This window comes from Triticum aestivum, chromosome 5B (assembly GCF_018294505.1).
Source record: "Triticum aestivum cultivar Chinese Spring chromosome 5B, IWGSC CS RefSeq v2.1, whole genome shotgun sequence".
NCBI classification, from domain to species: domain Eukaryota; kingdom Viridiplantae; phylum Streptophyta; class Magnoliopsida; order Poales; family Poaceae; genus Triticum; species Triticum aestivum.
Window position 1 is genome coordinate 536,576,011 of NC_057807.1, and position 12,318 is coordinate 536,588,328.

The window sequence follows — 12,318 nt, forward strand, 5'->3', positions numbered from 1 at the left end:
GCTAGTCTCTCCATAGATAGATCTTGGTGACTCGTAGGAAAATTTTGAATTTCTGCTATGTTCCCCAAGAATAATACTGAAAGAGGAATATAAAAGAAACTATTAGCAGATAATGGCCCCAAACCAACTGGTGCATGGCCATTTTGTTTCTTTTCCTGGCAATATAATAGTTTTTTTTCTAATACATATAATATCAAATCAAAATTACTTCACCGCCCTTGTATCTCAGAAAGAGTAAAACTATTCACGGAGTTTCGAATATCAACCCTGTTTTCCTCTATTTTCCCGCTTCGTCGTGCAAAGTAGGCAGGGAGGTTGGGGGCTGGAAGTGTTGTGCTTCCGATCTCCCAGACGAACACAACATTTGACATGAGTGGCCTGTCAGCTGGGTTTTCTTGGACACACATGAGTCCCACATGGATGCAGAGCAAAACTTCATTTGGTGAATGGTTATCCATGAGAGACGAGTCTGCCAGTTCCTCTGTCTTTCCTTCCTTCCACATATTCCATGCCTACAAAAATAAAAAAAATAAATATCGCTTTTTTATTGAGTTTCCTGAATCAAAAAATTCAAAAATATTGATATAATTATAAAATTAAACTTGAGAGTAATCTTGTCTGTACTCACATAAACCGTGAGACCAGGAAAACTCATTGTGTGTCCATTAGAGTTTCTCCTTATACCGGTTACAACCTCTAGTAGTAACACGCCGAAGCTGTAGATGTCAGACTTCATAGAGAAAATGCCTTCCATTGCATACTCAGGGGCCATGTAGCCACTTCTTGACCGTTTTAAACAAAAGAGTTAGCAAATGGAAGATGAATTTGGTCACAAGGTAACATGAAATGATGTTATACAAGGTTACTCACTACGTTCCAACAACACGTTGGGTATTTGCATTTTGTTGGTTTTCACCAAAGATCCTCGTCATACCAAAATCTGCAATCTTAGGTTTCAGATTTGCATCTAGCAAAATATTTCCAGCCTTGAGATCCCTGTGAATTATGGTTAACCTTGAATCTTCATGAAGATAGAGAAGACCCCTTGCAACCCCTTTGATTATACTAAACCGTGTTCCCCAGTTCAACAACATTTTTTTGGAGTCATCTATAGAAAAACAAATGTTAGATAGAATGATTTTTCAGTTGTCTTATGAAATCATGGTTTTAGTAGTCGTATATATACCAAAGAGGGTGGCATCTAAGCTTCCACTAGGAAGATACTCATATATTAGGATCTTTTCATCTCCCTCATCACAACATCCAAGAAGGCGAACCAAGTTTCTATGTTGCAATTTGGCAATTAAAATTACTTCGTTCTTGAATTCCTGTGTTCCCTGATGAGAATATTTGCTTAGCCTCTTGACAGCAACTTCTTGACCACCTAATATTCCCTAGCAAAATATAATGGAAATCTTAGATTTAACTTTGACATATGAACATCTCTACTCTTCTAATATATAGTGAATAACAAGAAATTGTATATTTGTCAAGTTACCATGTAAACTTTCCCGAAGCCTCCCTTTCCAATGATACATGTTTCAGAGAAATTTTGAGTTGCACGGGCAATCTCTTCTAATCTTACAAAATGAAATTCTTGATCATGGGGATGGTATTCTTCCCCAAGTTCGTCAGAGGTACTCATACCATCCACTCTTATATTCTTGCGATTTCTCCATGTTACTTTCTTTCCTGCTTCCACAATTTAATAGTCATTTCCCTTCCAAGAGCATCTTATAAGCATAAGAAATAAATTTGACTATTGAACCACTTATGTTCATTAGTCTTCCCTTTGTGAGCCTCCCAAAACAAGACAAAATAAACCATAAGGCACCTCTACCACCATGGAAAATGGCTGTCCAGATAAAATGGATACCGATCAAAGACAACTTGATGGAATTTTTTTTAAGCCCCTTCTTCTCCTATCCCACGAAAATCATACAAACAAACCCTCAAGTCCATTTTGCACTGTGTCCAGACATTTTTCTTGTCTCGTAGTCCCTTCAATATCGAGTATTTCTAAAATTGTGATTACTTGAGCATGGGAAGTAGCAACCTCAAAATTCGATCGACGCATATAAACTCCCGCATGTGGACTTCATCTAATTTCTACTACCTCTGTAACTAACTATGAGAGTTTTTTCAGTTCAAATAGTTATGGTGGAGTAATAGATTGTCTATTATCATTACATCGCTCTCATGGCGGCTAAATCTAAAATCTTTAAAAAAATTGTTGTAATTTTACTTAATCAAGTGGTTTAGAAGATTTTTTAAGCTTATCGTGGTATATTATGCTAGCTTTTTTTTAGAGAAGAGTATATTATGCTAGATAGTAGTACATGTCGAACTCCATGTTTAGGTCCATTGGCCGAGCTTCCACAAGGCCGTGCGGGCCATGGCTCGCCCAGGTCCGAAGCAAAATAAAAAAATATGAAGCCCAGGCCACGACGACGGACACCAATACAAAAATACGACACAAATCTGATATGGAGGGAAGATTGTGCGAGATCTCACATTAGGTGAGATCTATGAGATCATTTTTTTTAAATTACATGCTAAAATATCCTGAAATTTTTTGTAGACACACATGAATGTTTGATGTACAACCTCACAAAGTTAATTTCAGCTCCTAATTCAACTTACCTTAATAGAACGAAAAAAGAAAAATCAGATGTGAATTGTCAAAGTACTATTCACCCAAAGCTGCTACTATTAACATTCCAATTTGTCTTTTTGAATCTGTAAATGTACATCGAGTTTTGAGCTGATTTTTGGGAGCTGTAGACATACCCGACATGAATGTTGTCAAATAATTTCAATTTTTTTGAAATGTCTAAATGTGCTTTTTTCGAGTGAGCACTCATTCCTCGACCCCAACACAAAAAAACACTCGTCCCGCGGAAAAGAAGATTTGCAGCGGGCGGCTAAGAGCAGCCACCTGCCGCCCCCTCATAGTGCAGTCGTCAGCTGCCATGGCGCCGGCTGTAGGCCACTGGCCACCGGCGCACACGCACATCCGTGCCTCCCACGTCCACTCAGACGGCCCACCGGGGACCGGCACACAACTTCCAGCCAGTCCAGGCGGCCACACATCGGGCGAGTTGGCGACGGCAGCGAGGCGGCTACCCAGCTGGCCAACTCTTTATCGGAAGTCATCTGAATCCTTGCAAGCTTCTCAGGTAAATCGATTTGAATCATTCCTAATTTTATTCCCCTAAATTCCACTTAGGTCATCATTCATTAAATCATCCCCCAAATCCCCAATTGGCTAAATGTGCAAGGCATTGTTGTTTTGTTTCAAAGCCTGAATCACGTTGTCAATTGGAAATTATTTTAAATTGGTTAAATGCATCTTTTTCGTAAGGATGTGAAGTGAACATACCTTTTAATTTTAACCATGCCAGGAAGATGAGTACGAGAACACTGCTGCCTAAAACTGGCAGTACAATTCTAACTGCATTGCTCTTTATCCTTTTACCTATATAATACATACCACAAGAGAAAGAAACTTATAAAGATAGATCTAGAAATATGTTGACAAAACCATTAGGGAGAAATAGAGAAATAAAAAAACCAATAAAATAAGAGGGACAAATTAGTACTCCCTCCATTCCCTTATACAAGGCCACAAACTCAAATTACATGTATTACCTCCATCTCAATGTATAAGTCATTCACGTAGTTCTAGATCGATAATTTAACTATCTAAATATGTATTATATTTGACAAAAAAATATATTTAGAAAAGGAAAAGTATATTTTTGTCCCTCAACTATTTTGAAAGTAGAGAAACGATCCCTTAACTTCAAAACCAGCAAAACATAGTCCCTTTACTTTTAAAACCGGATAAATTTAGTCCCTCGTGTTGTTTTTGATATGGTTTTCTGCTGACCTGGTGTGGTATTATGGTATACACCCTACAGAAGAAAAAAAGTAAGAGCCAGGGGAAGGTTGCGCGCTGCCGGGCCTCATCGCGCTCCCCGTCGCCACTTACGCCCCGCCTCGTGGGCGCACAAGCAAAGCAGCAACAGTGAGCGTGCCAGCTGCGACATATGCCTGTCTGACTTTGACGATGGCGAGATCGTCCGGGTGCCATCCTGCTAGACGGCGGCAACGCGACTTTCCGACGAGAGTGGGCTTGCAGCGCTGGCTTGATGTGGTTCGCTCGTACTCCCTCCGTTCGGAATTACTTGTCTTAGAAATGGATGTATCTAGAACTAAAATACGTCTAGATATATCTATTTTTGCGACAAGTAATTCCGAACGGAGGGAGTAGTAGATACGATTACATGTCGATGCATGGGCGCAATAAAAGCAAAGCAGACAACTAGCTTACGTATGCACGTTAATTGATCTAAGCTGATTCCTCTCGGGCCAAAAGCACCGGCCAGTGTTAGCTCTCAACTCACACGCTCAGGTGCACTCTGATGTGAACATCAGTACTCGAGTAGTTTGTGCAGCGAACAACTTGACGCGCAGCTAGAGACTTGCAGTGACATGCAACGTCATGGATGCAGCTGCCGGACTCGACGCGCACGGCCTCAATACAAAATAGTGAGCTCGTGCCCTGCTAAGTGAATGGGAAGAAAACAGGAAAAAAAATCAACGGCCTAACTAATTACTCAAGAGCCAGAAGCGCATCAGGGAGAGCTTGCTTTATACACGAGCGAGCTAGTACGAGGCTAGCTTTGTACAGTAGAATGACCGTGTGTTGGGCGCTGCTTCGGCCGGAAGGGATGGCGTCATGGTCGACATCCACCGCGCAGAGTCAAAAAGACTGCACGTCAGCGGAAAACCACCCGAAGGGACTAAACTTATCCGGTAACAAAAATTGAGGGACTAAGATTTGCTGATTTTACAGTTTAGGGACCATTTCTATACTATCAAAAAAGTTGAGCGACCATTTCCCATTTAGAAATTACATCCGTGTAGAAATCTAGTGATATACTTTTCATGACATATAACACATATTTAATCCTCAAATCGATGATTTAGAACTATGCGAATGACTTATACACCGGGACGAAGGGAGTACCTAAATAAAATTTAATTGCAAGCCAATTTTTCTTTTTGTTTACTGAGATCATTAATACGCCCGCATGTATGCAAGGAAGAAATGAGAAAGAAGTAGCACAGTATTATTATGACTAAATGAATGTAAGTATTAAATAAGTTGCTAGTACGAAAAAATATCATTAAATTTTGCCTGAGTTATTGTTAGTGGTCTTATATAGATGCAAAATATATTTTTCATAATGGCCTTCTATAAGGGAATGGAGGAAGTATTTCGTACCAGCAGTTACATCCATGCCTGCAAGCCGGAGATAGAGCGTCTCTCCACCGAGCTCTGTGCCTAACTTCCCAGTGTCAATCAACTCCCCTGCCCACACCAAGCACCTTGCCACGTCTCCCTCGGACCTGCTGCTGCTCATTTGGCGTACGCGTACCCCACACAGGAGCAGTTGCGGTTGCACTCTGCTGCGCACTCCTCGGACGTACTCCTACTACCGCCGATGCGTGCAAACCCGTCTGGTGACTTCATCCCTAGCAAGGCCAAGAAGCCATCACCGCACCCACCCAACGGTTGTTTCCGCCGGCACCCTGACAAGAACCTGCCGCTGGTCCACTCCTCGATGTTTGCTGGCTCAAAACCATCTAGGCACTTGCACGTTGAGACTGGTGCTGTTGTCTCGTCGCAATAGCCATATGGGCCACAGTAGCCGTAGCTGCTGCATTCAGTGGACGGCCACTGCCCAAGGACCTCCCACGTGGACGACCTATTGCTCCAGCTGTGGTGTTGATAATGGCCGGAGTGAGTTAGCACAAACCTGGTGCGTGGGGCACCGTCGGAGAGGCTGTAGGTCATGTAGATTTCCTTGTCACTGTCGACGGCGGCCAGGTAGACGATGACTTCAGTGCTGGTGTTCAACTGCTGGTACCGCCGCTCGGTCTTCACCAGGTAGCCTGTCCACGGGGCGCTGCAGGCCACCGGTTGCGCCCCGTCCCAAAGGAAGAACCGGAGGAGAGTGTTTGTGTCACCACCGTAGGAGAAGCGTCCTGGTGAAGGGTCGTCGGAGCCCTTCCAAGACACCAGGCGCTCTTCTTCGCCATGTATCCCATACCTAAACCGGATCTTCATCCCTGGAAGAAGCGTGTCTGTCAGGTGCTCGAAACTCTGCCACAACATGGTGCCGTTTGGCGAGCGAATAACGAAGTTGCCGGTATTCAAAAGCACCGCCGTTGAGGAAGACGAGAACGTGGTAGTGGCCACCTTGGTAGTCCAGACGACACGGCCGCCACCATCACCATCGGAGAGAATGAGATTGGAGGTGTTGGTGAGCGAGAGCATCGGTGAAGAGGAAGTGTTGTTAATTAGCTGGGTTTCTCGGTTGGCGACCCACACCACAGTGAGCTCGGGAATTTCGTTGTACCATATGCCAAGGTACAGCTTGCCTGGAGTGGAGTTGGAAGGGGCGAAGAACCCCAAAGCAAAGGCACCACCATCGGAGACGATGATGGCGTCCGACAAGAGCGGCTTGCCAAGGACAAGCCGGTCGTCGGATGCACTCAACGGCATGAAGAGAAGGATCATGAGCGCGGTGCAGCGGTGCAGCAGGTGAGAGCCGGCCAATCCATCGTGCTGTCAGGGGCCAAAATCCTGGTACTAGGATCTGACTTGCTATGCTAAGAGCAAACATACCTTTGACGGACGCAAGCATATGACTGAACAATGCAAAGTTTTTGGAATTTTGTTAGCAGTATAGGTTGGCTTTGGAGTTGACATTTCAGCTCTCCACGTCCGAGTTGGGATGCCACAGTCACTACTGACTAGGCAGACTAGTGACTGAAACATTATGCTATACACGGACTAGTGAGTGAAACGTTAAACTTGTCAGGCCTATACACAAATGTACGAGCACGCTAGTCATACCTTACCAAGTTGATCACATGGATAGTTTTAAAAAGATGAGCAGAAAAACTTATCAGCATAGATTGATGGAGCTAGAATTGGAGCGTACACCCTTCATGGATGCTAATTCGTCAGTCTAATTTAGTATGGAAGTGTGGATATTGCCTATCGGTAAAAGTCTACTCCCTCCATTCCCAAATATTTGTCTTTCTAGAGATTTCAACAAATGACTACATATGAAGCAAAATGAGTGAATCTACACTTTAAAATATGTCTATATACATCCATATGTTGTAGTCCATTTGAAATGTCTAGAAAGATAAATATTTGGGAACGGAGGGAGTAATACTTCCGTACACAGATGATGCACCCTAATTTTGTCCGGCAGTCCTGCCATTATTTACAAGTACACACAGAACGAATGTAAGAACAGCAAACAAGAACACCACAACCTAATCATTTGTGTCCAGGTCACCTTCATAGTGTTCGATACAGAATACAGTAACAAACAATTGTTATTTCATCGCCCCTGTATCTCAGAAAGAGTAAAACTGTTGGCGGAAGTCTGAATATTATTTCTCATTTGATCCATTTCAGCACTTCGTAGCGCAAAGTAGGCAGGGCGGTTGGGGGCTGCAAGTGTGGTGCTTCCATTCTCTAGAACGAAGACAACAGATGACATGAGCGGTCTATCATCTGGGTTCTCCTGGACACACAACAGTGCTACCTGGACGCAAAGCAAAACTTCGTCTGGTGAAGTACCTATGATACATGAATCTGGCAGTTCATTGGTCTTCTCTTCCTTCCACATATGCCATGACTGCAATCAAGAACATCATCTGAGTATTCATTCAAAATTCGATCCAGTTTTAGAAATAACACAGAAGTCTTGTGTGTACTTACATATGCTGTGAGGCTAGGGAATCCCATGGTTTGACTATTGGAGTTTCTCCTTATACCAGTTACAACCTCAAGTAGTAACACGCCGAAACTGTAGACATCAGACTTGGAAGAGAATACGCCTTCCATTGCATACTCAGGAGCCATGTAGCCACTGTTTGATTGTTTCAGTTGTCCAAATTATCTAATGGGAAATGAAATTACTAAAATGGTAATATGAGTTTTTTTAATGGATACTCACTATGTTCCAACTACACGTTGGGTATTTGCATTTTGCTGGTTGTCAGCAAAGATTCTCGCCATACCAAAATCCGCTATTTTGGGTTTCATATATGCATCCAACAAAATATTTCCAGCTTTGAGGTCCCTATGAATTATGGTGAACCTTGAGTCTTCGTGAAGATATAGAAGCCCCCTGGCAACCCCTTTGATTATATTGAACCGTGTCATCCAATCCAATGACAGTTTTCTTGAGTCATCTGAAAAGGAAACAATTGTAAGTAAAATGTGTTTTTGAGTTGTCTTAGGAAATCATGCTTTGTTATTAGAATATGTACCAAAAATGGTAGCATCTAAGCTCTTGTTAGGCAGATACTCGTATATCAAGAGCTTTTCATCTCCCTCTCCACAACATCCAAGAAGTCGAACCAAGTTTCTATGTTGCAATTTTGCAATTAGAATGACTTCATTCCTGAATTCTTTTGTTCCTTGTTGAGAATCTTTACTAAGTCTCTTGACTGCGACATCTTGACCACCTAACTGTCCCTAGAGAAATATTGATTTGAGATTTACATATGAGTGAATCACTTCACGGAATCTAGATGAAATAGCAGAAGTTGAATATTAAACAAGCTACCTTGTAAACTTTTCCAAAGCCTCCTTGTCCAATCATACATGCTTCAGAGAAATTATGGGTGGCGAGGGCAATCTCTTCTAATCTTAAGAATGGAAATGCTTGATCGTGTGAAAGTTTTTCTTCCCCAAATTCATCAGAGGTGCTTATACCATCCAATCTTATATTCTTGTGCCTTCTCCATTTTATCTTCTTGCCTGCTCCCACAATGTTATAGTCATTTCCCTTCTAAGATGCATACCATAGGCATAGGAAAGAATGAAAGTTATATTTGATCCTAGGAATTGATGATTTTCATCGCTATTCCCTTCATGAACTCACATAACAAGAGGAAGTAACCGAAAAGGCAAGTTGCCACCATGTCAAAATCACGGGCCGGACAATATGGCTAGCACTTGAGAACATAGAGAGCCCTTGTGTCAATAACACCACCAAGAGATGACCTCACTTTGAATTTCCAAACCCCATCAACATAGAATATTTAAAAAGAAGTCATTGCTGCATGAAACCACTAAGATCGACATACTCTACTCTATCATGTACTCCACCTTAGTTGCTAGTAGATACAGGGCTAATGTTACATCCACGATGCCTAAACCGCACACAAATTGACTTTAAAAAATCTCAAGTTTTCCATATTCAAGGGGCTTAGAGGATTTTTGGAACTAGAGGTATATTGTGGTAATAGACGTCAAATTCAAAGTTTATGTTCAAATCAGCATTCTCATAAGGTCATTAGACAGAACTTTTTTCCAAGGAGATTCAACTAAACATACCTTCGCATTTTAACCATGCAAGAGAGGTGCATATGAGTACCAGAACACCACTGCCTAAAACTGACAGCGCAATCCTGACCGCATTAATCTTTCTACGTTTACCTGCATCATACATAAATGTACCATAAAAGTGAAATGACCGACAGAAGTACAAGTATGTCATTAGCAAAGACAAAACCAACTGTAGAAATGACAAAAATAGTAGTAGAAAGCCAGAAAAGTTGAAAGTTGTTACCACCTGCTGCATCCATGCCTGCAAGTCGGAGATAGAGTGTCTCGCCGCCTACGCCTATCTTTCCAGTGTCAACCAACTCCCCAGACCATACCATGCACGCCGTTATATCTCCTCCAGACCTGCCGCTACTCACATTGCGGTACACGTACCCCACGCAGGAGCAGTTGCGGTTGCACTCCGCCCTGCACTCCTCAAATGTGCTCTTTCCCCCTCCGATAAGTGAGAGCTTGTCTGGTGACTTCATCTGCGGCAAGGCCAAGAAGTTGCCGCCGCACCCGTGTAGTTGCTCCTTCCGTCGGCATCCCGCCAAGAATCTGTCGCTAGTCCACTCCGCCATGTTTGTTGGCTCGAAGCCATCAAGACACTTGCACCTTGGCACTGGTGCAGTTGTCTCATCGCAGTAGCCATATGGACCACAATAACCGTAGAGGTTGCATTCAATAGATGGCCACTTCATAAGGACAACCCACGCCGACAAGTTGCTACTCCAGCTCTTGAGGTAATACTCACCTGAGTAGGTCAGCACTAACCTTGTGAGTGGGGCGCCCTCAGAGAGGCTATATGTACCGTAGATCTCATCACCGTTGTCGACAATGGCTATGTACATGATAAGATCACTAATGTTTATTGTCCCTGCTAACTGGTTTTTGCTAAAGCTAGTCACTTGGATCCCTGTCCATGGGTTGCCACGGGTCACCAAGTTTTCCCCGTCCCGCAGGAATGCTTGAAGGGGTGTGTCTGGGTCGCTACCATAGGAGAAGCGCCCTGGAGATGGGTCGCCTGGGCCCTTCCAGGATACTAGACGATCCCTAGTGCCGTGTGTGTTGTATTTGATCCGCATCTTCATCCCTGGGAGGAGCGTGTCTGTGCGGTGGTCGAAGCTCTGCCACACTGTGGTGCCATTTGACAAGCGAATGATTAGGTTTCCGGTGTTCAGAAGCACCGCCTTTGGGGTAGACGAGCCTGGGGTAATAGTGCTCACGTTGGCCGTCATCCAGAGGACACGACCACTATTATTTGCTTCGGTGATAATGAGATTGGAGGCGTTGGTGAGTGAGAGAATCGGTGCAGAGGAAGTGTTGTTGGTGATTGGGGTTTCACGGTTGGCAACCCACACAACTGTGAACTCAGAGATGTTGTTGTACCATATACCAAGGTACAGCTTGGCTGGAGTGGAATTGGAGGGGTTGAAGAAGCCCAAAGAGAACGTACCACCATCGGAGATGATGGTGTTGCCGGGGTAGAGCAACTTGCCAGGGACAAGCCGGTCATCCGAAGCGCTCAACGGCAGGAGTAGAATGATTAGAGCCGTGATGCAGCAAGTGAGAGCTGGCAAATACATCGATCGACGAGGCAAAAATCTTAGTTACTAAGCTGTAACTAGCTGTAGGCTATATATTGATGCTGCTAAATGGAGAACTTCTTATCTGATGTCACCGAAGGGACATGGAGAAAGCACTTGTAGCGAACCATGATCTACAAGTAAAAATGTTTCCACAAACGTAGGCAGGCAGCATCCACGAAATTTCAGTCGAGGAAGCAGACTATTGAATATAATGGAAAGTTGTGGAATTCACGAAGAGTTGGTTTCAAAGTCTGAGTGCGTTGGATTTTATAATCCAGCTGCCCACGTTGAAGTTGGAATGCCACCATCACTGCTGACTAGATAGCCATATTTTTTGCACCTTTTTGCATTATTTTTTCAAAACAACTAAAAGATGCACACCTAATACTTATGTTCTCACACGCGTACTGAAGAGAAGAGTCATGTAGTTTTAAAATTAACAAAGTTACAGTGGATGTATTGCTAGCGACAAGGAAATGCACCCACCACTAAAAGTAAAATTCGCATTTAGACAGACAGATCGAGTCAAACTTAAAGAGGTCGATTCATGTCCGTGGTGGCTGAAAAATACAGTTATCATTCTATAACCATGTAACCAATGATTGATTTTCAACTAGTATATCTATACTAGTAACAGAGACATTGAGCTATACTGACCCGGCCAGATCATATATGGTCCAGCTCCGACGTGGTCATCAATGCACCCACAACTTAATTACCTATCTCTTTCCAACTGCTATGCAAGAGACAACCTAACTTGCAGTTATTTATGTAACGTGGTTGATCCATCATTGTTTCCCAATCATTTTCTGAGAAGGAAAAAAGATCATTGTTTCCCTATCAAAGACTAAGTTGGAATGCTAGTTTCATTAGTTCGTGTTAGCAAGTAAGAAGCATAATAGCCAAGCCGTAAGAAGAGCGGACTTTTATAGTATTTTGCTGTAAGGATGTGTCTAGATGTTTAGTTGGTTGAGCTTAATTAAGTTGAATGATGTCAGCATGATTTCCCTTTTTTCCCTTGCTTTTCCTCCCTTTGCCCTTTATTTATGTTTTCTAGTACATGAATATAATTATCGATTCTCAAGTTGAAGCTAAAAACTAATAAAATACGTACATGTACCGATGTACGTCGGACTTTTGATTGTTGGATGTCATCCATCCTTAGTGTTCGGTTCACAGTCAAGAAATCAAGTATTGACATCTGGCAGCAGCAGTAGAAATCTGAAAAACAACAGCGATATTATATATACTTCGACTTGAGAATAAGTGTTGCATATATGAGACTTTTGCCTCGTTTCA

At 42.8% G+C, this 12,318-nt stretch overlaps 1 protein-coding gene and 1 pseudogene across 1 annotated transcript; both read right to left on the minus strand.

Annotated features, from left to right (window-relative positions):
* Window positions 1-209: 209 nt before the first annotated feature.
* Window positions 210-6,636, minus strand: LOC123116810 (G-type lectin S-receptor-like serine/threonine-protein kinase SRK; annotated as a pseudogene).
* A 511-nt stretch (window positions 6,637-7,147) lies between these two features.
* LOC123116811 (receptor-like serine/threonine-protein kinase SD1-8) lies at window positions 7,148-11,235 on the minus strand. The gene is made up of 7 exons (XM_044537710.1): window positions 9,678-11,235; window positions 9,440-9,541; window positions 8,667-8,860; window positions 8,368-8,575; window positions 8,052-8,289; window positions 7,814-7,964; window positions 7,148-7,730 (listed from the first exon to the last, which is right to left on the minus strand). Exons 1-7 carry the CDS (start codon window positions 11,014-11,016, stop codon window positions 7,431-7,433), a joined length of 2,532 nt encoding a protein of 843 aa, XP_044393645.1. The 5' UTR covers window positions 11,017-11,235; the 3' UTR covers window positions 7,148-7,430.
* Between the last annotated feature and the right edge of the window lie 1,083 nt (window positions 11,236-12,318).

Bases quoted from the DNA above. Each gene is read 5' to 3' on its own strand.
- LOC123116811 (XM_044537710.1), bottom strand. From the start codon at position 11,016: ATGTATTTGCCAGCTCTCACTTGCTGCATCACGGCTCTAATCATTCTA. The intron at 9,542-9,677 runs GTGGTAACAACT...TGTATGATGCAG, and splicing joins TGCAGGCATGGATGCAGCAG to GTAAACGTAGAAAGATTAAT. The intron at 7,965-8,051 runs GTGAGTATCCAT...ACAATCAAACAG, and splicing joins CAACGTGTAGTTGGAACATA to TGGCTACATGGCTCCTGAGT.